Source organism: Lynx rufus, unplaced genomic scaffold (genome assembly GCF_022079265.1).
Source record: "Lynx rufus isolate CCGP_SWC_20201006 ecotype Redwood Valley unplaced genomic scaffold, mLynRuf1.p SCAF_2, whole genome shotgun sequence".
NCBI classification, from domain to species: domain Eukaryota; kingdom Metazoa; phylum Chordata; class Mammalia; order Carnivora; family Felidae; genus Lynx; species Lynx rufus.
This window is the reverse complement of record NW_025814834.1, coordinates 206,339,979-206,365,725: the sequence shown is the minus strand read 5'-3', so window position 1 is coordinate 206,365,725 and position 25,747 is coordinate 206,339,979. Positions and strand designations below refer to the sequence as shown.

The window sequence follows — 25,747 nt, the reverse complement described above, 5'->3', positions numbered from 1 at the left end:
TGTATTATATAGTTTATAAAAATAGTTTATAGTATATATATATAATAGTGTATAGTTTATAGTTATTTATAGTTTATGTATTTTGGATATTCCTTCTAGCTTTTTAGGCAGGACACACAAAGAAGGTCCCAGTTGGCTTGCCTGTTTCTCCTGCTGGGACAGGAAAAGATACACACTTCTAAAAGTTCTCAAAGTAGTACTGTTTGTTTAATGATTGAGCCAAACTCTGTGCAGAGCACATCTCTGTTATATGGATCCATTACCTTCCATTGGAAAATCTTAAAGATCACCCTCAGAAAATTTGTCATTTAGGGGCACCTGGGTGACTTAGTTGGTTAAGCATCCATCCAACTCTTGGTTTCAGCTCAGGTCATGCATGATCTCATGGTTCCTTGAGTTCAAGCCTCCATGTTGGCAGTGTGGACCCTGCTTGGCATTCTCTCTTCCTCCTCTCTCTTCCCCTCCCTCTCCCGTGTGCGCTGTCTCTCTCAAAGTAAACTTCAAAAAAAAATTGTTATTAGTTTTCATGAATTTGTGCTTAATGCAGAGAGATTTATGAGCCTGTTTGAAATATTGCTACCTTTGTTCCTATACTTACATTGTAGATTTCTTGTACTACAAATTGTGTTGTATTCATATGTTTTACTTTACAGTTGAAAGTTTTCTGGTGGCCATCATGAACTCATTTTTAACATTTTCTTATTCTTGCTGGTATCAGAGAAAGGTGCTGCATTTAATAGGTTGCCATAGAAAGAACCAATCTATTGTGTAATCTATTTGTGATGGGCTGCTGTGAAAATAGTTAATATAGTACAAAAAAGCAATTCAGTGCAGATCAGATTTAAATTCTTTTTAAATACAGTTACTAATGAAAGCTCTTCTTTCCTTTGGAATGTTTTAGACCAGCTGCGACCTTCTCCGTCGCAGCTTGTGATAGTTGTGATTTAGCTCATGTGGCAGTCATATTCATGGCTCTAATCATGGGAACTTCTTGTTCTCACTTTCTTCTTTCTTATTCCCTGGGAAATTTATGTATGTATATATGTAAGAATGTATATTTTTGAGAGAGGGGGTTTGTGTGTGCAAGTTGGGGAGGGGCAGAGAGAGAGAGAAGGGAGATCAGGGTCCAAAGCGGGCTCTGCGTGGACACCAGCGACCCCTGTGGTGGGGCTCAGACTCATGAACCGAGATAATGATGCTCAGCTGAGTGCCCCTCCCTAGGGAATCTTAATGAAAACTTCAAGAAACTTCCACTAGAAGTTTCAAGCGTATAAATGGCCTGTTGATTTTGTATTTGCTTGTTAGTATGGGTTTTAAGTCTTAAAAGAGAATGCCAGCTATTGAATGAAGATGAGGAGCTTCATATTTAGGGATGACAATTCATTTGATTTCAACCACAATTAAAATTAAAATTTACTAAGAAAACCGCAGTTTTCTTAGATGTTTTTGAGACAAAGTCTCAAAAGTGGTCAGCTTTACTGTAAAGTTACTTGATAAATCTAGATATTACTAAATTAGTGATTCTGAGACATTTTCTCCCACATTTAACGCCTCTAAATTTAGGATGTACTTAAAAATCATTGGCTTCTTAGAGTCTGTGAAATATAGTAATTAGGATATCGGTTCTGCTGCTGTCACAGAGAAATTCAAAATACTAGGGACTTAATGAAAGAGAAGTTTCTTCCTTTCTTGTGTAAAAGTCCTGGAGGCAATCCAGGGCTGACCCTTCCTATTTTGTTACTCATCCTTAACATCTCAGTTGTGTCTTGTGGTTCGTCGTGGCTGCTTCAGCCCTTATTATCATGTCTGCATTCTAGCGTGCAGGCTGCAACAGGGAGACTGCCCCTTGGTATTAGGGCTAGTCTCAAAAGTTGCATTCATCAGTCATTTCCACTCCCATTAATCACAGTGGTCACTTCGAGCTGCAAAGGAATTGAGGAAGTGTAGTCTTTTTACTGGAGACCATGTGCTTAATTAAAAATTCTATTACTAAAGAAGAAAGGAAGAATTGGCAGACCACTAGAAGTCTCTGCCACAGTGGTCAAATATTACTTTCTGCCAGTGTTTATGATTAAACTCTACATTAAAAAAAAAAAAATCTCCTGAGGGCACCTGGGTGGCCTAGTGGTTGAGCATCTGATTTCTGCTCAGGTCTTGGGATCCAGCCCCACGTTGAGCATGGAGCCTGCTTGGGAGTCTCTCTCCCTGTCTTTTCTGTCCTTCCCCCTGCTTGTGCATGCATGCAAATACACACACACTCTCTCTCTCTCTCTCTCTCTCTCTCTCTCAAAAAAAAAGATCACCCAGTAATAATGGTCAAGAGAAATAGAAGGTATTTGAGAACTGAACTTGAAATATATTTGTAGGCACCTGGAAAATAGTCTGTAGAGTGAACAGAACTCTCTGCTTACCTTTCCTTCACTGTCAATTGAAAAGAAATTCTATAGAAGACCTTATTTTTTTAGCAGAACATTATTCTTTTTTTCAGAGGTGGATTCAGGAACCATAAGATGATAGCTGTTTCTATTTCCTCTGCTTTATGTAAAAGACATTCTTTAGGAGTAATTCTCTGTAATTAGTACTCCCATGTGCTTGATTATTTTGATAAATCTTGATTTAGTTTAGGGATTAAGATCTTTAACTAGTAATGCTGTACTAGTATGACTGCTTTAGTGCATTATAGGGAAAAGAGAAGGAACAAGATAAAAGGAGGTTAAATAAAGATAAATATAATCAGGAAGATTTTGATGAGGAATGGGAGAGTGTATATTTCCTGTAAGTTACTCCTTGTATACAGAGATGTTAACAGGCATTTGTAACTCATGATCAAGAGTTGTGATGCTTACTGCATAGGCATGGCATCCAACCCAGAGTTAGATGGTTCTGACGTTTTTGTGTTTAGTAAGGTGGCACCTCTAGCCAACAAGAAATTGCATCCCCTTCAGGATTATAATTGAAATAGGACTTTGTCTTAAAATGTAGGTATACAGGGCATGAAGTTTCTTTCTTATTCTCCCAGAAAGACTTAGAAGTTTTCATTGACTCTAAGATGTCATTTATCCTAATTTCTTAGATGTCAAAATGTGGGGAAAAAAATGACTGGCAGTGATTTTAAGAAACTTTCAGTAAAGACATGTTCTGATTTTAGAGATGTTTAAATGTGAAAACAAGCATCTTGGAATTGATGAAATATAAATCTTTGGTACTTTTGTAATCGATAGCTTCTTAGGACTACAGTAAGAGAAGCTAAAGTAATTATATCTGTTTATAAGTCAGTATTCTGTAGAGTGATCGGACTCTTCATTATAAAAGTGTAGGTTTTGGCCTCTTCATGCCATGAATATTGAATTAGTAACTAGGCCACCTGGTGTTAAAATACGTGCTGAGACCGGGGATCATCCTGATCTTTGTTCAGTTCCTCGTTCTACTCTTCTTTTACAAGGGGTTGGTGGTGATACTCTGTAGCTTGTTGGTTACAGCTCTAAGGTTGGATAAACGGACCATTCTTTAAAGCAGTGATTTCCTATTGCAGTCTGGCACATACCATGTTTATGCACACACATGTACGTGCATTTGTGTGCACATACAACTGAAGGAAAAATTTCACACAATCACACTTGTTGGCACACTCTATGTGGGACTCATTCTGAAATAGCCTCTTCTCTTTCATTATAGAAATAAATATGCTACTCTTTACACTACTTTGGATTTAAAAAAAACCCCACTTATATGGAAAACAAAGGGATCAGAGACTTAGAAATTTGACTCTTACTTATTACTGTGATTTTGAGCTAGTCACTGTTTCTCTTTTTAGGCTCTTTCGGCCATAGCAGTTGGGGTGCTGGTTCTGTTCTTGCTCCGAATGAGCAAACCTGTTGCTAGTTGAAGAAAAAAAAAATACACAACTACAAATGAAACAAATATTTTTCTTCTTTTTTGTAGGTCATCATTGAATTTGAAATATTTAAAGTGGATACGAAACTGTTTCAGCAATGCAGACAATTAAGTGTGTTGTTGTGGGCGATGGTGCCGTTGGTAAAACCTGTCTCCTGATATCCTACACAACAAATAAATTTCCATCGGAGTATGTACCGACTGTAAGTATAAAGGCTTCCATCATCTGTTGGTGAAATACGTTCTCTTTTGATATCTTTTGAAAACTGTGTGTGTACTCAAGATTTCTCTGTTGTCTGCCTTTGTGTCCTGTTTTTAAAGATCTTCTGATGGATATGTTATATACACTTTAAAATTAATAGGTGAAAAAATCAGTGAAAATGCTGAAAAGGTGACACAGGGGTGTGCAAGAAGTTCTGGGAGGCAAAACTCCAATAGACAAGATTCTAAAGAGCGGTGGTCTCAGTTTGGGGAAGTATGCTCTGTATCTTGGAATGAAGTGACTTTCTTTTTGATAACTTGGCCAATGAGTAGTCAGTGCTTGGAGGTCTTCTGGGATGCTTTTTGGGGTCTTGTAACTTCAGAGAAAGTAGTATGTGTCTCCACTTACTCTCCTTAGAGGACAGAAGAGAATCTCACGGAGCTGTTGGCTTAGCAATAATGGAGCTGCAAACTGGTATTTAAGGGCAGAGAACTGTTTTGGTTATGAGGACATTAACAGAAGCCTTTGGGGTCCTCTCCCACAAATGTTTTTTATCAGCTCCTTAGAAGAGTAGAGGGAAAATGGGAATAATAAAGATCATGACGTGAGAGAGAAGAGTTAGAGTAATACTTGTGAAAGAATGTGTTTGGGGATCCAGTGTTTGTCCCAGGTTGGGTGACCCAACCCAGTGGTATAATTATGTTAAACACAGATTTTCCTTCAGTGGTGGGGGTGAGCGAGGGTTGGCCTGGCTTGGCAGTGACCACCTCTGTTAAGTGAGCTATTTTAGGGGTTATAAAGAACCTATGCATGATTAATACGGGATTTGTTTGGAAGTAAAAGGGAAGAAAATGTCTGAATACTTCAGGTTAATCTTGAGAGACATGAGCATTGTTAAGAGGGTGAATGAATACAGGTTAAAGTTTTGGTAATTATGTTTAATAGAATTGACAATCTGTAATGTCCCGAGGTAGACACAATGATTGAGGTAGGTCAAGGCTGTAGGAAGAAATGTTAGGTTTCTTGGAATGGGAGAATTTGAAGGTATAATTAAATACAAAAATCATACTTTGGGGTTGGCCCATTTGGGGACATGGTAAGTAAAAGAAATTCTGAGATTGAGGGAGACTTTTAGGGGACTTTCAGAGATACATACATCTTGTTTCAGAATGAGGGCAGCTATCAGAATTTTGGTGTTTCAGTGTCCATTAAAGTTATTTTCTTGTAAACACAGTTTCTGAGTCTGTTATGACTTTGGTCATGAAGTGTTCTATTTAAGAGGGGCTTTCATATATATGAGTTTCTGGATCTCTGGAAGAGAGTTAGGTATGACTTAAGAAAAATAACTTGTGTTGTTGGAGAGCTTAACCACATTCATTATATTTCCTAGTTCTTGTTATCAAGAACCAACTTTCCTTTAACTACCACCTCCCCCATGCCCTTGCTTCCACTCCTTTTTACATTTCAACAATCCATTCAAACATGAACTGGAAAGTTAAGAGTTAGAAAAGAAGGGGTGATCTGAAAATGTAACATCCTTCTAATTGGAAAGATTGATTTTTATTTGTCAATTCAGAGGAATCCATGAATTAGTGTTGGGTCTTTTCCCATTTATCACTATTACCTCCCATTTTCACAGATAATTTAGTACAACCAATATTAGTATATACGGAGTTTGTCATGGGTTGTACAGTCTGTTTGCAAATAAAAACATCTAGTCACAGAAGATCTCTTAGGTCATGTGGTTTGTACCCAGTAACATAAGTTTTATTCATGAAGTCTCAACAAATAATCTGCTAGCCCTTTCTTGGACATTTTCCTTGACCTTGAGGGAACCTTTATTTCTCTCTAATGGGCTTATTTACAACAACGTGCTTCTTGTCTTAAACCCTGAGAGGAAAAAAGATTATCATGGATCTAGGATATTTAAATTCTAGATCAAAATGAAATAGTCTATAAGAATTAATTTCTTAGAAATCAGAGTAAACATTAAGGTAAACTATAAACTTACTGTCTCAAAAATTGCAAATTGAACAGGATCGTTTTGTATAGCTAGAGGACTCTGTTTTTATGACACCTCTAGCCTTCCTGTGACTTTTAATCCAGGCTACTGGGGTAGAGTAGACATCCCAGAGTACATCCCGTCACTTTTTCCAAGAACCATTTAGTTCATGCAAGGGTTTGGTTGGCAAGATTGGTTACCTAAGAATCATATAGACTAAGAGAAGGGGAAGTCTCAGGAAGGAAATACTGCCTTTACTTAAGAGTTGTCCTGTCCCGTTTTGACCATCCTCTTGCATACTAACAATGTTGTATTTTTGTGTTTTTAGGTTTTTGACAACTATGCAGTCACAGTTATGATTGGTGGAGAGCCATATACTCTTGGACTTTTTGATACTGCAGGTGAAAACTTAATGTCTTTTATGTTTTGGTCTGTAACTATTAACGGTTGCTGGTTGTCTATCTTTTTTGGTGGACATTTTTGGAAACTAGCTTATTAGCAAACCACTTGCCTTTTGTTAATAGTTAGCAGGATTGAATATTGTGATGGTTGATGCTTGATTCAAGGGACTGTCCCAGACCTGGAATGGCAAATAGGAGTTTGGAGTTCCCTGGGTGGATGGTGTGGAGAGAGAGAGTAGGGCAAGAGCAGGGTACATTAGGCAAGCTGTATTATCAGCCTCTGAAATTTGAAGGCATATTTAGGATTTTTGTCTGTATAATATGCAGATAAGATAGCTTCTTATAGAGATAGCTTGTTATTGTTTACTGTATCTGAAAATACTTTGAAGTTGAGCCAATATGTAGCTCACGATATTGACGTGGTTAGCTTTTTAAATTAAAGGAATAAATTGCTTTCTTTCTTTAGTATACCCAATTCCTCAGTGTTATTCTTTTTTTAAATTATTATTTTAATTTAATTTAATTTAATTTTATTTTATTTTTTTTACGTTTATGTGTTTATTTTGGGAGAGCACAAGCAGGCCAGGGGCAGAGAGAGAGGGAGAGAGAAAGAATCCCAAGCAGGCTCCACGCTCAGCTTGGAGCCTCATGTAGGGCTCGATCTCACAAACTGTGAGATCATGACCTGAGCCAAATCAAGAATCAGATGCTTAACCAACTGAGCCACACAGGAGCTCCTGTTTCCTCTTTGTTTCAACAGTAGCTGCACATCTTAATTTCTGACTTCTGTCTCTGTAGTCTCTGTTGTTATCAGCTTAGTTAGCCAAAGAGAAATTTCAGAAAGGTAACCTTCTTATATTTAGGAATTCTGAGTGCTTTGCTTTTTTTTTTTTTTTTTTAAGTTTTAATTATTTATTTTTGAGAGAAAGAGCATGTGCGCGAGCGGGGGAGGGGCAGACAGGGAAGGGGACAGAGGATCCGAAGCGGGCTTTGTGTGGGCAGCAGAGAGCCCGATGTGGGGCTCGAACCCAGGAACTGTGAGATCATGTCCTGAGCCTAAGGCAGACACTTAACAGACTGAGCCACCCAGGCGCCCCTCGGTGCTTCGCTTTTTGAGTTACGCTCTCCCTGCCTGCCCGCTGACCTACTGCTCTTAAGGAGTGTCTTGTACTGCTCACTTTGAGGGACGTCTAGATTTAGTTGGGAGGGTGAAATGGAGACACCGTAGTAAGCAGTTCAGTTTCGAGATCAGTGGCTTTCTGTGGTGTTTTAGACCTTTAAAATGTTTACAAATTAAAAATTGTATGAGTAATGGTATACTGGAGGAAACTTGGAAATAATAGAAAAAATAAAATAATGACCCATATCTCATGATAGGTGAGGAAATTTTCTGTTTATATTGCCGTTGGTGGCAATATGCATGCAGAAAAATGATAATTTTTGGCTCCTTGGGGTTGAAAATTAGTTTAAAATTTTATTTTCAAATTTCAGATCAGTATTTTTTTTGTTTTTACCTTTAGTGAAGTATAATACAATAGAATTCAGTCACTTTAAGTGTTTGATTAATTTTGCTGACTGTATAGTTATGTAACCTCCACCATAATCAAGGTCCATCACCTACAAAATTTCCTTATGCTCTGTAACAGTCAGTCCCCTCTTGATCTGGCCCCAGGCAGCCACAGATCTGCTTTCTGTCACTCGGGTAATATGTAGTCTTTTGTGTTTGACTTCTTTGCTTAGCATAATGTTTTTGAGGTTCATCTATATCAATTTTTTTTTTAATTGGCTGAGTAGTATCCATATTGTGAATATAGCACAATTTGGTTATCAATTTACAAGTTGATGGATGTTTGGGTTCCAGTTTTAAGCTATCTTTTAATCAGTTTAATTTGCCTGACCTGACAAGTGAAACATTCCCAAGTTTTTACATACATAACTTCAATAAACCTGATAACTCGTGATTTCCTGTATTTATGTTTTAGCTTATCACAGCTCACTTGCCCTCCCTCCCTCCCTCCCTCCTTCCTTCCCTCCCTCCCTCCCTCCCTCCCTCCCTCCCTCCCTTCCTTCCTTCCTTTCTCTCTCTCTCTCTCTCTCTCTCTCTCTCTCTCTCTCTCTCTCTCTTTCTCTCAGGGAGCATGCACATGCCTGTGGGGGAGGGACAGGGGGACAGGGAAAGAGAATCTTTAAGCCATGTGAGGCTTGATCTCATGATTGTGAGATCATGACCTGAGCTGAAATCAAGAGTCAGACGCTTAACAGACTGAGCCACTCAGGCATCCCATAAACAGCATTATTTATAACCTTATAAACAACATTTTTCAACCAAAAAATCCCAAGGTTAAGACCAGTTATAGACCAATTATACACTTTAAACAGGAATCAGAGAACAAATCTATCATGTTCTTTCTTTATTTTTAATTAGGCTGCATGTCCAGCATGGAACCCGGCACGGGGCTTGAACTCACAACCCTGAGATCAAGACCTGAGTTGAGATCCAGAGTCGGACACTTAACCGAGTGAGCCACCCAGGTGTCCTATCATGTCCTTTAATATGGCAGATTATTTTACATACTGTAGGCACTGGGTGTTAAATATAGATTATTCCTAAATGTAACTGAAAATTAACAATAATAGTATTTGACTTATTTCATCTTTATATTAGATTCTGAGTCTTTCTGGGGGTTAAAAAAAAATTCACTAAGGAAATGATTTTTACCATCCCAGGCAAGTTGTGGGTTTCCATCTTCACTGTTAAGGTCACTTTAAGCTGGAGGGAGGGAGGGAGGGGGAGAGAGAGAGAGAGAGAGAGAGAGAGAGAGAGTGAGTGTGTGTGTGTGTGTGTGTGTGTGTGTGTGTGTGTGTGTGTGTGTTTGGGCAGTTTGGGCAGACATTGGAGACTTGGGGTTGTAGGCATCCACAATGAGTCTCTGTCTTTGACACACTTAAGAGGAGACTTGCTATTCTTCTGCAGAGGCCTTAATCTTAGAGTCCCTGTTCCTGATTCTAGTCATGCCATTAGCTTAGTTTTCTTTCTTCTAAAGTTTTGATCACCATGAGATGCCCTTTGACTTCCTTTAACTGTTCGATTACGTTTAATCTGCTGACTTTTGGTCATTTTGTTCTCAATTTTTAAAAATTTTTTTTATTAAAAAAAATTTTTTTTAATGTTTATTTATTTTTTTGAGACACAGAGAGACAGAGCATGAACAGGGGAGGGTCAGAGAGAGGGAGACACAGAATATGAAACAGGCTCCAGGCTCTGAGTTGTCAGCACAGAGCCCGACGCGGGGCTCGAACTCATGGACCGCGAGATCATGACCTGAGCCGAAGTTGGTCGCTTAACCTACTGAGCCACCCAGGCGCCCCTGTTCTCAGTTTTTTTAATAGCATTCCTATCTCACCTCTGGCTACAATTCTCTAAGTGTGAAACAAAAAGTGACAAAGGAGAACTGTAGTTCTCATACAGAGTCTGTAAACAAAGCTAATGGGTGATGTATAAGGGGCTTGGGAGGTACTGGGGTGCACCTCTTACAGATATATTTAATACCATCTGAGGTTAGAGATAGGGGGACGCCTGGCTAGCTTAGTTGGTGGAGCACGTGACTCTTGATCTCGGGGTCGTGAGTTCAAGCCTCAGGTTGGGGTAGAGCCTTACTTTAAAAAAAAAAATAGATAAGAGACAGAGCTCTCTCTCTCTGTCTCACAGCTTTTATTTCTGTCTCTGTGGTTACAACACTAAATTCTTGTTTATGAGTTCCCCTCACAGTTGTTTTCTCCTGTTTTTTCTTCACATGTTGTACTGTTGTGTATTTTGTTCTATATTTAGCTTTTTTTTACTTAACGTGTTTATATCATATGCTCCTTCCCATGTTGAATAATCCTCACCCACTGTCATTTCCTTTCTGTGTCAGCATTTAACATTTTACTCTTTATTACAAAGATGCAGGTTTTACTTATTATAGGAAAAAATAATAAAAATAAAGACAAACAAAAGGAGAAAATGAAAAAGCATCTGTATTCAGAGACAGTCACGTCTTAGTGTATGTCCTAAGCAGAGCTCTTCCTACATAGTCATTGTATTTATACGTAAGGAAAAGGGATACTATTATTTTTTTCTCCCTCTCTGTACCTTCCTTTTTCTCTTACAACAATATGGTGACATCTCTCAATGTTGTACTTGTATGTCATAGTCCTCACGGTGACACAGTAGTCTGTTGTGTGGCAGATCACAGCACAGTTTAGTTTCTCTGTTATGTTTGCGATCCATTTGCGGTATTTTATATTAAGGCCTTTTCCTGGTCAAACATTTTTGTATTTTGACACCCATTCTTCTTTGTCACTTTTTTCCTAATTCAATTTTAGACTTACAGAAAAGTTGCTAGTAGCAAAAACACCTTTACCAGTTTCAGCAGTTCTTAATGATTTGTGACTTTCTCTCCCTCTATGAATAATGTTTTTCTTTCTTTTTTTTTTTTATGTTTATTTATTTTTGAGAGAGATAGAGCATGAGCGGGAGAGGAGCAGAGAGAAAGGGATACACAGAATCTGAAGCAGGCTCCGGGTTCTGAGCTTTCAGCACAGAACGTGACAAGGGACTCAAACTCATGAACCATGAGATCATGACCGAGTGAAGTCGGATGTTTAACCGGCTGAGCCACCCAGGCGCCCCTTGTTTTTATTTCTAAGCCATTTGAGAGTAGGTGGCATACATCATGCCCTTTTGCTTTTCAATGCTTCAGTGTACGTATTTCTTAAGAGCAAGGATATTCTCTTATGGTATACTTACCAAATTCAGGAAATGTAACATTCTATATAACATTTAAAATTTTAATAAAGTCAATGCCTAATAATGGCCTTATAGCACGTTCTGATCTAGCATCATATATTGCATGTAGTGGTTACTTTCTTTAGTACCCTTTAGTATGGAACTTCAGCCCTTCACGCCATCGGCATTTTTTAAGGAAACAGGCCGGTTCTTTTATATAATGTTTCTCAGTTTGAGTTTGCCCATTTCCTTACGAGTGGATTCAGAATATGTATTTTTGGTTGGAATACCAAATGAGTGATGTTGTGTCTGTCCTAAAGTATTACTTTTTTGTTAAAAGTAATTCTGATCATTTGGTCAAGGTGTCCAGTTTTTCTACCATATGTTTAGAATTTTTCTTTTTGTAGTTGGTAATTGGTGAGAAGACACTTGAAAACCATGTGAATATTCTGGTCTTATTAAAGAGCCTCTCTCTAGATTTAATAATCATTGACAATTCTTGCCAGAACCAGTTTTTCCTACGGTGGTTGCAAAGTGGTAGCCTAAGTGTGTTCCTTGCTGTGGAGGTCTGGCCAGAGAGGAGACGGCGCACGCAGATGTGACTCGGTGCAGAATCTGGTCCTGAGAATCGGTCGTCCGCTGGGGGAAAACAGCAGCGTATCGCATCTGGATGATGAGTTTTTGGTGACACCCTCAGTTCAGACTGACTCTAGGAGTCCTCTTGGCCTTCCCCAGTTCCCTGTTTTCCTCTCCTTTCCTTCTGTAGTCCGAAGCTTGGTTCCTAGAAAGGGTTTCAGTATGTTTTGTCATCTTCAGTCCTAAACTACACATAAAATAGTTTCAGACTTGCTATATACCACACCACTGTGGAAAACAAGTGTTCAGGATTTGCTTGCAGTTCTTTTTTTCTTATTCTGATAGCAGACAAAGTTTTCTGTTCAGAAGCTACTTGGATTTGTACCCTGCCCCTCTTTAGTGTGCTTATGTTATCTGGAATTCCTTTGTCAGTTTGATTTGTTTATCTTTACATTAAATTTTACATTGTTTTTCCACATCCCCATTTATTTTATTTTTATATACAATGTTTATAATTGTTTTCTTAGGTTCAGTTTTCAGGGAAGATCTCTTCACTTTTGAACGTTAATCGTTGTAATTCTATTAGTCATTTCAGGCATTACCATGAAAAAGAGAAAGCTTGGGCTTTGATGCTAGATAGAGCAGTTAGCTAGACAGCTGGCAAGTTTCTTGACTGGATCTTAATTACCTTGAAATGTAAAATGTTTAAATTAGTTTCCTCTTAGAGGTTCTGTGAGACTGAATGATAAATAATCAATTTTAAAAAGTGTAGGGGCACCTGGGTGGCTCAGGTGGTTAAGCATCCGACTTCAGCTCAGGCCGTGATCTCACGGTTCATGAGTTCGAGCCCCGCGTTGGGTTCTGTGCTGACACCCCAGAGCCTGGAGCCTGCTTTGGATGCTGTGTCTCTTTCTCTCTCTCTGCCCCTCCCCTGCTCGTGCGCGCGCGCTCTCTCTCTCTCTCTCTCTCTCTCTCCCCCTCTCAATAAGTGAACATTAAAAAAATACTTAAAAAGTGTATACATATACATGTAAACTCAGGAGCTGTGTATTTATGGTTCATACACTTTGTATATTAAAAAAATCAGAATAGTGACTTGGATGTTTTTGGCGCAGAGCTAATATTTTTCTCTTTGTTTAGCAGATGAATAATACTCAGAACAAGTCAGAGTAGTTTGATCTGGTTTAGCTGATTCTGTGTTTTTGTTTTGTTTTGTTTTTAAATAAACTCCTTTCTAGGGCGCCTGGGTGGCTCAGTCGGTTAAGTGTCTGACTTTTGATTTCGGCTCAGGTCATGATCTCACGGTTCATGAGTTTGAGCCCTGAATCAGGCTCTGCGCTCACAGTGGTGGAGCCTGCTTGGGATTCTGTCTCCCTCTCTCTCTGCCTCTCTCCTGTGTGCATGCGTTCTCTCTCAAAATAAATAAATAAACTTAAAAAAATATATAAACAAACTCCTTTCTTTCATTGAGGCATTTTCTAGTATCTGAAAGCTTTCTGCACTTACTGATTAATTACATCAGCAGGAAGACTGTGCTCTCCACAGAGATTTGTATAGACTTCTCAGTCTCTAGTTTAGTGCCATTATGGAATCTTCGGAGGGCCGTTTTGACTAAAATTTGAGTTTTTAGTAAATTTTGCATTAACATGCAATAGTCTAGATTTTTGCAGATGATGTACATAAAATGGTAGGAATCTCAGGTTCCAGGGTGTCCCCATTTATTTTCAGATTTTTTTTGTTTTCCAGCAGATGTTCTAAAATTATTAAAGTATAGAATATAACATTCTATTCATACTGTTTTTTTATGATGTGAAATTGAAGATGTACACAAATAAAAAATTGATGTTTTCAGAATGAAAAAAAAAATTATTTAGGAATGGGCCCCATGTCACAGATGAGGCAGGATCATTAAATATCATTAAATTTTGAAAAATCAGTTGGAGAAAAAAATGTTGAGGTTTGAATCTGTAGTGGTGAATACTGTGAAATGTTTAATTTGCTTTCTTGTGTTGATAGTGTCCTGCTGGAGCTCTCTAAAAATGTTGCTTTTGGCAGTAAATTCTTATTTTTCATACCATGAGATTCTTTCAGACTTTCATATAGGTCAGAATCTTCAGTGCAAACCGAGTTAATTTCTCTTGAATTTAAAATTTTAATAGGAGATTCTAAGCAAGAGAAAGATCAGCAATCCATGTGAGATGTATCCCTGCTTTTTGGCAAGTGTTGGAAATTAAGCAGTGAGCTGGTGTGGTGTTAGAGTAGGTATAATTTAAGACTTCTAGTCAGAACCTGACTTACACATAGAGTGAAATTTTCTTTAAAAAATTTTTTTTGATCTTTATTTTTGAGAGCGAGAGAGAGAGAGGGAGAGAGAGGGGAACAGAGGGAGAGAGAGACACAGAATCCGAAGTAGGCTCCAGGCTCTGAGCTGTCAGCACAGAGTCCAATGCAGGGCTTGAACTCACAAACTGCAAGTTCATGACCTGAGCCAGAGGTGGATGCTCAACTGACTGAGCCACCCCAGGCGCACCCCAAGAGTGAAATTTTCTTGATCATGTTGTGTATCTTAAAGGATGCTGAATGATAACTTTGTCTCTGTGGAATGCATTATAGTTATTTGTGACATACTGAGAAGATACAGGATACATTTTAGCTGGATAAATGATGCTTGGATAGTGAAAGATCTTGCTCATCATAAGGGATCCTATTCATTGTGTTTCCTTAATTGTAGCACTTGTGGGAGAAGTAGAGGTAAGGTAGCCTACTTTTTGTTTATTGGACAGTTTCATTTCTGATTTTTTTTTTTTTTTTTTTTTTTGCTCTTGGGGAAGGGAAAAGAAAGATATGTAGCTTTGAAGGCATACCACAAATAAACGGACTGACCAACACTGCTTTGGACCCAGTATTCAAAAAGAATGGGTATATTTGTTACAATCCATCTGAGCAGAAGGTTGGTTACACATAACACATGTAGTGTAGCACATTGGAAATTCATGTAGATGCTCTTATTGGTGCTCAGGAATATAGAGTTGGATCTATATATTTTTTAATGTTTATTTATTTTGAGAGAGAGGGAGAGTGAGAGTGTGTGCATGAGCAGGGGAGGGGCGGAGAGAGAGGGAGAGAGAGAATTCCAAATGGGCTCCCCACTGTCGGCGCAGAGCCACATGTGGGGCTTGATGTCACAAACTGAGATCATGACCTGAGGTGAAATCAAGAGTCAGATGCTTAACTGAGCCACCCAGGCGCACCTTTTTTTTTTTTTTTTAAATCCGAATTTACACGGATTGATTACAGTGGCTGCATGACTAAAAATGAAGCCGTTTTTAGTCTTTGCTAGACTTAATTTTTTTGAAATATATTTATTCCATTTGAATAGGGAATAGAGCTAAGGAAAGGTGTATGAATAGCTGTACTTTTTTGTTTATTTATTTTTTAATGTTTATTTTTGACACAGAGAGAGACAGAGCATGAGCGGGGGAGGGGCAGAGAGCGAGGGAGACACAGAATCTGAAACAGGCTCCAGGCTCCGAGCTGTCAGCACAGAGCCCGACGCGGGGCTCGAACTCACGGACCGCGAGATCATGACCTGAGCTGAAGTTGAATGCTTAACCGACTGAGCCACCCAGGCGCCCCTGTACTTTTTTTTTTTTTTTTTTTTAAACAAGACTTGGCTAATTGTTTTGTCTTATTTTTTAAATTTATTTTTTGTTTTGTTGTTTTATTGGAGCTTTGATACGCGATGTGTCAAAGCTCCAGCCAGTGTTAAAGCTCAGGCAGTTTAGATAGAATTAAGGAGTTTGCTGATTTTGTTTTAAGCCCATTCTTTCCTTTTTAAAGCGTTTCTATGTCTGTAATTTTATATTATACATTGTAATTTAAGAAGTGAAAATTACACTTCTAAGTGCATACCTTTAAAGCCTTTGCTTCTGACCCTAGCAAATTGTTAGTCAGTATTCAGTAAATATTAGACATGCTAATGGTGATTTTATTTATTTGTAACCTCCTCCCTTTTCCCTTTTTGCTTAAGCTTCATTTAATCTCTGTATTGTCCTGAAGATACCTTTATTGTCTACTCACAGTGTATTGCTTTCTCAAATGGCAATAGCAGTAATATCTTTATTATGTTTTAGCTACCCTAAATTCTTGTCTTCTCTCTTAATGCTGGCAAAAAAAAAAAAAAAAAAGTTTTTACTGGCATACAGAATATTTAACTTCCTTCCCCCCTCCCTCCCCTTAAAAATGTTTTTATTGTGGTAAAATATCCATAATATAGAATTTATTGTTTTTTTTTTTTTTTAAGTTTTTTTTTCAACGTTTATTTATTTTTGGGACAGAGAGAGACAGAGCATGAATGGGGGAGGGGCAGAGAGAGAGGGAGACACAGAATCGGAAACAGGCTCCAGGCTCCGAGCCATCAGCCCAGGGCCTGACGCGGGGCTCGAACTCACGGACCGCGAGATCGTGACCTGGCTGAAGTCGGACGCTTAACCGACTGCGCCACCCAGGCGCCCCTAGAATTTATTGTTTTAACCATTTTTAAGTTCATTGGCCACTAAGTACTTAAATGTTCTTTTAATACACAGGATTGCTGGGGCACCTGGGTGGCCCAGTCGGTTAAGTGTTTTGATTTCAGCTTAGGTCATGACCTCATGGCTTGAGGGTTCGAGCCCCATGTGCCCCTGTGCTGGCAGTTCAGAGCCTGGAGCCTGCTTCGGATTCTGTGTCTCCCTCTCTCTCTGCCCCTCCCCTGCTCATGCACTCATTCTCTGTCTCTCTCTCAAAAATAAATAAACGTTAAAAAAAAATTAAAACAACAACACAGGATTGCTGTAGCTCATTTTAAAATTTATTTATTTACTTATTTATTTTTGAGAGACAGAGAGAGAGACAGCGAGACAGCATGTGAACAGGGAAGGAGCAGAGAGAGAGAGAGAGAGAGAGAGAGACACAGAATGCGAAGCAGGCTCCAGGCTCCAAGCTGTCAGTACAGAGCCTGATGCGGGGCTCAAACTCACGAACTGTGAGATCATGACCTGAGCCGAAGTGGGACGCTTAACCCACTGAGCCACCCAGATGCCCCTGCTGTAGCTCATTTTAGAAATTGGAATATTAAACCCACTCTGGCAACTCCTCCCCTCCCTTCAGTTTTGGAAATGTGTATAGGTGTTTTTAAAAACTTTTTATCTAGAAGTAATTTTTAAGCCTGCGGAACAGTTGTATAAATAGTACCAGGAGCCTCCTTTAACCAGGTTTACAATTAGCTTTTTGCCCTATTTGCTTTATTGTTCTCTTTCAATGTAGTATGCACATGAATTGTTTTTCCCTGAATTTTTTGAGAGTAAGTTGCATACACATAGCCATTTAGTCTTGAATAAGTATGTACTTCCTAAGAACGGAGATATTCTTGTATAATAGTAAATAGCTCCTGGAAATTTAACATTGATACAGTACTTGAATCCAACATCTATATTCCAACTTTGTTAGTTGAGCTGAGTCCAGTGTTTTTTGCTTTCAGTAATGGATCATGTATTGCATTTAGTTGTCATGTCTTTTTCGTTTCTTAATTTGGATCAGTTCTTCAGCCTTTTTGGTCTTTAATGGCATTATTTTTATAGAATACAGGCCCATCCCTCTCTCTCCTCCCCTTATAAAATGTTCCTCACTTTTGAGTTTGGTCTGTGTTTCCTCATGATTAGGTTCAGATTATGCAGTTTTGGTTGGAATAGTCCATTCGTGATGTGTCTTTCTCAGGATCTACATCTAGGGGCACACAGTGTTCATCTGCTACTCATTGGTGTTGGTAATTTTAATGACTCAGTCAAGGTGATGTCCAGTTTCTTCACAAGATAGTTCTCTTTTTCCCCTTGCAGTTTATCAGCAGTGATTAAGACCATAAAAATATTCTCTTTTCAACTGGATTTTTCTCATGCAGATTTTGCCTTCACTGATTCTTGCTGAGTTATCTTTTCTGGGTGTTCTTAGTTTCACATGATGGTCTTACACGTTAACTAAGCCTGTGAGCGTGCTTTGGTAATCATGATGGACAGTGAATTTTGTCTTCTGGGTTTCACTGAGATTTTTGTTTCCTTAGATGGTTTCACTGTGATTCTTTTTCTTTTTTCTTTTTTTTTAAGTTTATTCATTTCGAGAGAGAGAGAGAGAGCGAGCGAGCGAGTGGGGGATGGGCAGAGAGAGAGAGAGAGAGGGAGAGAGAGAATCCCAAGTAGGCTCCGCACTGTCAGCACGGAGCCTGACACAGGGCTTGAACCCACAAAACATGAGATCATGCCCAGAGCCGAAACCAAGAGTTGGACGCTTAACCGACTGAGCCACCCAGGCGCCCCTCAATGTGATTATTTCTTAACCAGATTTGAGTAGGATTGATTTTAACCATTTCTGTAGCAACAGTTTTTTTTTTTTTTTTTTATTACATCGTTGTTGGGTTGCTAATGGACTCATAGACTGAAAACTACAGATTGGTAATAAACACACCTAATGTATAATGAATTCATTGTTGTTCTCAGGGCTTGAAATATTAAATAGAATTAGCTGAGTAAGAATGTTCATCAAATATTATTTTACAAAAACCATACATTTTATTAGATCAGTAAGTTGCTTTCTCAGTAATGGTCAGTGTACTGTTAGCCGCATGCTTAATCTTTTGACCGACTTGTGATTTTGAAATTATGAGGACACCAAGATTCATTTGCTGACTTCTCCAATTTCCCCCACCCAGGGCAAGAGGATTATGACAGATTACGACCGCTGAGTTATCCACAAACAGATGTATTTCTAGTCTGTTTTTCAGTGGTCTCTCCATCCTCATTTGAAAATGTGAAGGAGAAGGTGAGTTGGTCAGATTTTCTTGCCCTGAAAAAGGTGGTCACAGAACTTCTGTTGAGTTGTCCTGAATAGCTTTACAGGCTTGTGGATTAATGCAGGTGTATTTTTTAAAATACCTTTCCTCTAGTGGGTGCCTGAGATAACTCACCACTGTCCAAAGACTCCTTTCTTGCTTGTTGGGACCCAAATTGATCTCCGAGATGACCCCTCTACGATTGAGAAACTTGCCAAGAACAAACAGAAGCCTATCACTCCAGAGACTGCTGAAAAGCTGGCCCGTGACCTGAAGGCGGTCAAGTATGTGGAGTGTTCTGCACTCACACAGGTGAGGACTGTGCCATCCCCATGTTTGTGTACAGTTGGGTCGTTTCTGAGCATTAGGATTTGGGGGTTATTTTTAACAGTGGTCTGCGGTGCTTACGAAAGCTGCCCAGGTCCCATTAGGACCAGCTTCCCAGTGCATGTTCTTTTGCTAGAGGTTCTGTGTTTATGGAGAGAAGTGTTAATCTCTCAGTGAAACTCTTGTGTTGGTGAGCTTCCATACTGTAGTGAATCATTTGTAGTGGTCAGGGATTGTGTTAAAACAATTTTATGGGCAAGTTCCAGGTTAGCACAGACTTAGAAGAGAGGATATGAATGATTTTTCCCCCCAGACACTTAAATTTTTATCTAAATGTATTTGATCTTTTCTCGTCAATTCTGACCATTGACGCTACAGTTTCTGGGGTAATTCAACTGACATAGGGAATTAATCATAATAATTGAGACTTTCATGTCAGAGAAAGCTGCCTCGGCTATTTTTCAAGCATGTGTTGTAGGGAGTCCGTGCCTTTGTTTAGTTTATTTATTGATTTTGAGAGAGAGAGAAAGAACAAGTGGGGAAGAGGCAGAGAGAGAGAGAGAGAAGGAGAGAGAGAGAGAATCCCTAGCAGGCTCTGTGCCGCAAGCACAGAGCCTGATGAGGGGCTCCATCCTGCGAACCGTGAGATCGTGACCTGAGTCGAGACCAAGAGCCAAACGCTTAACCAACTGAGCCACCCAGGCGCCCTAGTTGTTCTTAGGTTTTTAGAGACATTCCATCCTCATGTGGTCCTCTTGGTCCCTCTGCTGTCCCTGTCTGAATAATTTAACTGGAGCTACTCTCCTAGTTTGATGGGATGCATCAGATTCTGAGGGTGGGGAGTGGTGCTAGAATATTTAGAGTGAGAGTTGAGACTGGCCTGTGCGCTTCGAGGTGTGCCTGACCAGCCGTCCCTTCTGAGTACTGTTCTGGAGGCAGAGGGAGAGGTTCCAGAGATAGCACAGAACTCTTAAATTCTGGTGGTGCTGGTGCTTTGACATCGGAACAGGGGGCAGATGTGTCTCATTAAAATAGGGCAGGGCTGAAGAGGTTTATTGTAATTACGTTAAGTCCAGTTACGTTTATCATGCTTACATTTGTAGGTGATTGCACTTTCTGTCAAGTTTTTAAAAAAGCACTCTGTAACTGAGGCAAATGACCTATAGAATTGCTTATTATGCATGTACTTAGGCATTTAGTATGGATGGCCTGGACATAATTTAATAATCTCCAATTCAGTGCTAGTTTGGATATTTAAAGATAAAATTGTTACGCTTAGCTGGATGTTCCACAGGATAGTTTCAAGGTCAAAAATCATTCTCCCAAACCCAGTTTTCGTTGGCGGTTCAGTTCTTTTAAAGTCAGAAGATTTTACCTTCCCTCACACATGTAGCACCGACTGAAATTTAAAAAACAAAAAAAGCCTGATGCTTCTGTGTTTTGATACCATCAGAAAAGTGTGTGTGTGTGTGTGTGTGTGTGTGTGTGTGTGTGTGTGTGTGTGTGTTGGGCAAGGATCTATGTGGAACATGTGTGTCAGGTTATAACTAACTCTATATGCATCATTTGCATTCCCCTGTTCTCTAAATATGGGTTGCTTTTGGGGAGAAATGGAGGTAAATAGACCATGTGGACTCCACTCTAGGTCACTGGTGAAGTTTATTTTAAAGAATTGGATGCTTCCATCTAAGATTTTTTACACTATGAACAAGTTTATATAATAAGTCTGCAGACAGTAGGAATTTGAAAAGGTCTTAGCAACTCCATTTTTCTTACCAGATTTTGAAGATTGGAGAAGTCAAAAGAGAAGATAGAAAATGGGGTGTCTGGTTGTGTTTGGGAGATAAGAGCTCAGGACTCCAGATTCTATTTGTTGGTTCCTCTAAGACTGACCGCTTCATGTAATCAGATAGTGGGTAAAGCAAAAATTTGTTTTGTTTTGTAGGGGGTTAGTTGATGTTGTCAATAAGCAAGAAAGGATTTGCTATTTGGGAAGGGGTGCCCTAGTTTCTCATGGATGTCCTCCTCTTTTCTCCCTTATAAAATGCATTGCCCTTTCTACCCTCCCTGTTTCCTTTTGTATGTGACCGTCAGAGTTTGCTCTGAGACATGTAGAAAGAATTTCATAGGAACTTTACTTTTGTTGACCGTGCCTACTTTGTCAAAGACCTGGAAGAACACTTTTAAACCTCTTTGCTTCTTTTTAAGTACTTCATGTTCTCATTCTTTTTTTGTACCTCATGGAGTGTGTGGGTGCCAGTCCTCTGGGATGCCTAGGGTGGGGTGGAAATACCTGGGGTAGGCTGGGGCTGGCACTCGTTACTGGAGCTGTGTTCCGGGGTTTGGAGAAATTTTTATTTGGGATCGAACCGACTTAAAGAACACGTGAAACCTCTTTGGGTGGTAAACCTGTGGCTTCAGATTTAGGTGAGTTTAGGTGAGTCTAGACCTGGGCCCAAGGTACCAACCATTGCCGCTGAGTCACACTGTCACGTTGGAGTTCTGCCTGAGGTGTAAGTGTATTTCTGCGTCTTAATCCCTGTATATCTGAGAGTGTTCTTTGTTTTCACTCCATGCTTTATGCTCTGATACCCATGCAGACATCTTAAAGCATTGGACTGCTTGCTGAAACTCATTCTAGACCCTGTTCTTTGTTTTCCTATGACTTGGGTGGTGGTTACTTGCTCTAATAACATTACTGAATAACTGAGGTGTATGCTGTTTCTAGAGTCTGTTCTTTAAATTTCTCCCAGTTGGTCCTGTTGAACAATTAAATACACTCTTTCTGAATGCCTGAACCTTACTGTTCTGGGAAACCGATTTACTCTGAAATCCTGATTAATCCCATCCAGATAAGTCATTGAATCTAGAAACATGTAGCATGCCTGTGCGTCTGCCGTTCGTGTCCTTCAGTTATTCAGGGGCTGAATTCACAGAAGCCTGAAACCGTATTAGATTTGGTTCCAGAATGTGTGTGTCCTTCTTCTCATTGGAAATACTGGGGAATTCTACAAGGCTTACTTATCCAGTGCGCCCCGTCTTTTGTTTACATACGCGGTTTTCTCTCCTGGCGTTTTCATTAACACGTTGTAAGATTCGATTTCAAAGCGTGATTGTTTTAGAAGTCAACATCTAACATCTCCATAAAAATTGCTTTCTTGCTTGGTTAACCTTTTTTAAAATGTAAGGAGTTCCTATTTAGTTACCTACTCTCCTATTAATGGGCTTAAGGTTTAGCTTCGTGGCAGTTATTTTTCTCAAGGCGCATTGCTTCTGTGAATTCAGCCCATTTAATCCGGACTGCTATTGTATCTGCTAGTCTTTCTAATCCTCTAACCTGGCTGCTATTCTCTCTCCTCCCCTCTGTCTTGTAGAGAGGTCTGAAGAATGTGTTTGATGAGGCTATCCTAGCTGCCCTCGAGCCTCCGGAAACTCAACCCAAAAGGAAGTGCTGTATATTCTAAACTGTTTTCTCCTTCCCCTCTTTGCTGCTGCTTCCTGTCCCACTACTGTAGAAAGAGCATTTAAAAACAAAGGAATAAAACCATCCTGTTTGAAAGCCTCTGCGTCTTTGTACTCACCACCTGAGAGCAACCTCTGTATTAGTTTTTGATCAAGAATGCAATATCTTATAGAATATTTTTTGTGATTAGTAGTCAAGTTGGACTTGCTTAACTTTCTGCTTCTTGAGTTGCCTGATGCTTAGAGCTTTTTGGTTTGGAATACTATTGCAAAAGGGAACTTGGTCTGGCATTAAGAATGTTCTCTTGGAAAAAAATAAGAAGAGTTTTAACACTTCTTAGTTCTAGATGGAGAAAATAACACAAACATCATTTTACTCTTATGATCAATTGTAATTGTACTTGCATGACAAACTATGGAAAAAGGGTGGCCTACTAGTAGAGTGTAACGGGGAAGGGAGGATTCTCGTCTGGTTTTCCTTTGTGCAGTGAAACTTTGTGTTGCTATCGCTTTGGCTGTCTGTGCTGTAGTGGAGTATTTGTCAGTCTGGGGTGGGAAAGGTATTAATGTATCTGCTACTGCTTTATGAAACCATTTGTTACACTATCTTTTAAGAATAGCATCCATTTTAACAGTTGACTTAAGGTTTGTTAATGTTGAGATGTAAAGCTGCCACCTTTATATTTTCCTGCTTCTGATTTTATTGTTGTGAGGGAAACATACAATTGTGGTTGCCTTCAAATTTTGAAATTAAAAATATACAATTGTTTGTATAAATGCCTGATGAAGCTTTATTCCTGTTGCACCGACTGGTTCTAGTTTTACATATGTATCAGGTGCCCACATTTTGCTTCCTTAGCCCCCTGGCTCTGTCCGATTGGTGGGATACAGGGAGTTCAGAGTGAATGTCTTTGACGCAGCCGCAGTAGCCGCTCTCCCTCCATCCCTGCCTGCGCCCTCCATGTAACAAGGATGCCGCTGCCCACTGCCCACTGCCAGCCCTCGCGGTCCTGGTCCATGCTCCGCTGTTTCATTGGGATGCAGAGCTGCTTCACTCGTGTTTATGTGAAATGTTGTAGCGGCATATTACACAGCTCACATTGAATGAGCAAATGACACATGTGGCTTGTTTGCTTCTCGTGACATACATTGGTCTGCAGAAAGCTTTCCCAAAGGACCACTGTCTCATTCATGAATATCTGCTCCTCTGCTCCTGAATTGCTGGATCCTTCCAGTGTCCTGCCTGGACAAAACTTGGTGAAGTGGGGGGGTTGTGTGGAGATTCAGGGTTGTTTTTAACGTTTCGTTCTTTGCCAACTCTCGGGGCTTTGAATGTTTGTAATTTGATCTTTGGCTTCAGTATACTGAAAATCAGACTGCCCCTTTTTTTTCTTTCTGCCCCTTTTCAGAAAGGCCTAAAGAATGTATTTGACGAAGCGATATTGGCTGCCCTGGAGCCTCCAGAACCGAAGAAGACCCGCAGGTGTGTGCTGCTATGAACATCTCCAGAGCCCTTTCCGCACAGCTGGTGTCAGCGTCGTACTAAAAGCAATGTTAAATCAAACTAAAGATTGAAAATTAAAATTCGTTTTTGCAATAATGACAAATGCCCTGCACCTACCCACATGCACTCGTGTGAGACAAGGCCCGTAGGTATGGTCCCCGTCCCCCTCTCAGTACTAGTTAATTTGAGTAATTGTGTATTGTCAGAAAAGCGGTTAGTACTAGTTTTTGTTCTGTCGTTTCAAAAAAAAAAAAATTTTTTTTTTTGTTTTTGTTTTTGTTTAAAAGCAAGGCATGCTTGTGATGACTCTGTAACAGACTAATTTGGGCTGTTGAAGCTGCTCCCGGGGCTCCATCCACTCTGGAGAATAATCCGGGACATTTAGGGGTTTTGTTTTTGTTTTTGTTCTTTTTGTTTTTGTTTTTTTCTTTTTTTGGGGGGGGGGAGTGTGTGTGGGGTTTGTTTTTATTTAGTCATGTTTTTTAAATTCAGTAACCATTGGACAGCCCTTAAGGGGAGGAGGATGGATTGACTCCACATTCCACTTCCTAGATCTAGTTTAGAACACTTGTCCCCCACCTGGTGCTCTTAGGAAGGAGTATAGTAAATGCCTCATTTAATAACATACTCCTTTTTGAAAGTTGCCTTTCTCTCCACCCTTGAGTAGGTCTAGTACTTGATGAAACTCATGAAAGCGGGTGGAACCTGTCTTGCCCCTCCTCTTTTCTAGGATGCACTCTATATGTGACTGTGACTTTCAAGGAAATTTGTTTGCCATTTGCTGATTTTTTTTTTTTGAAGTTAATTTCTAACTTCGTTCACTGATAAATGAAGAAAAGTATTGCACCTTTTGAAATACACCAAATGGATTGAGTACCTAATTAAAAAACGTTTTTTTCCCTGTCAGTCATTGTCTTACATGCTTAGCGTAGATGTCCAGCTTAATAGCGTATGATACGGTGTTCCTAGAACACAGCCGGAGACCTGGTAGATCGAGGAAGTGTGAGGGGTGGTGCTAGAAGACAGATGTCTGTGGAATGATGCACATCCTCTTTCAGGTTGGAGGATGGAGACAGACCTGCTTCATGAAGAAGCTGGGGGTGTGGGTGGGGGTGGGGAGGACATTTAACAACGTGGGGACCAGTCAGGGGAATCCCCTTATTTCTGTTTTGCATACGAGGAACCCTAGAGTAGCTAGTTAAGGCTCTCTAGTTTAGTAAAAAAAAAAAAAAAATCATGGAGTCTTATGAAGACTCTTCGTAAGTGTTAATGGGGATTTTATCTGCTTATTTTGGTTGCAGTTCCCAATTTTTAAAAATGTTTAGGTAATCTTCTCCACCTTCCCCAAATCCTAATTCTTGTAGATTCATTAGTGTCGAACCAATGCTTTCACATGTCTCAATTCTTTGTACATGCGTTCTTTTCAGATGTATTAAACAAACAAAAAACCCTTCACAAGCCAGCCTGGGGGTTGTTCTTTTCCCTCCGCCTCTTTTTAGATACTTAGGAGCGGGAACTGGACTCTTAGTAACATCAGTTTCTAACAAATTATGGGATGAGATTTTAAAGTTTTATTTATTGATTTTTATGTACTTTTTAAAATTTCCTTTCTGGCCTTCAGGTCAGTGCCTTCTACCCTCAGTTTGGCAGGTGCCCTGCAGACTCCTTCTCTTTAAAACCAAGTGGGTGCATAGCGGTCCTTAGCGAGGGTGACGTTCAGGAAGCCCACTGCTCATGTTGTCGGGAGGGAAT

General features: G+C 39.7%; 1 protein-coding gene across 1 annotated transcript in view; it reads left to right on the top strand.

The window, feature by feature from the left end:
* Positions 1 to 25,453, top strand: part of CDC42 (cell division cycle 42) — a 53,184-nt gene extending 27,731 nt beyond the window's left edge. The window contains exons 2-6 of the mRNA XM_047082638.1: positions 3,943 to 4,097; positions 6,427 to 6,499; positions 18,583 to 18,692; positions 18,817 to 19,014; positions 23,901 to 25,453. Coding sequence (XP_046938594.1) covers positions 3,993 to 4,097; positions 6,427 to 6,499; positions 18,583 to 18,692; positions 18,817 to 19,014; positions 23,901 to 23,990 — 576 coding nt within the window. The 5' untranslated portion in view covers positions 3,943 to 3,992 and the 3' untranslated portion in view covers positions 23,991 to 25,453. The remainder of the gene's footprint in view (positions 1 to 3,942; positions 4,098 to 6,426; positions 6,500 to 18,582; positions 18,693 to 18,816; positions 19,015 to 23,900) is intronic.
* The last annotated feature ends 294 nt before the right edge of the window (positions 25,454 to 25,747 follow it).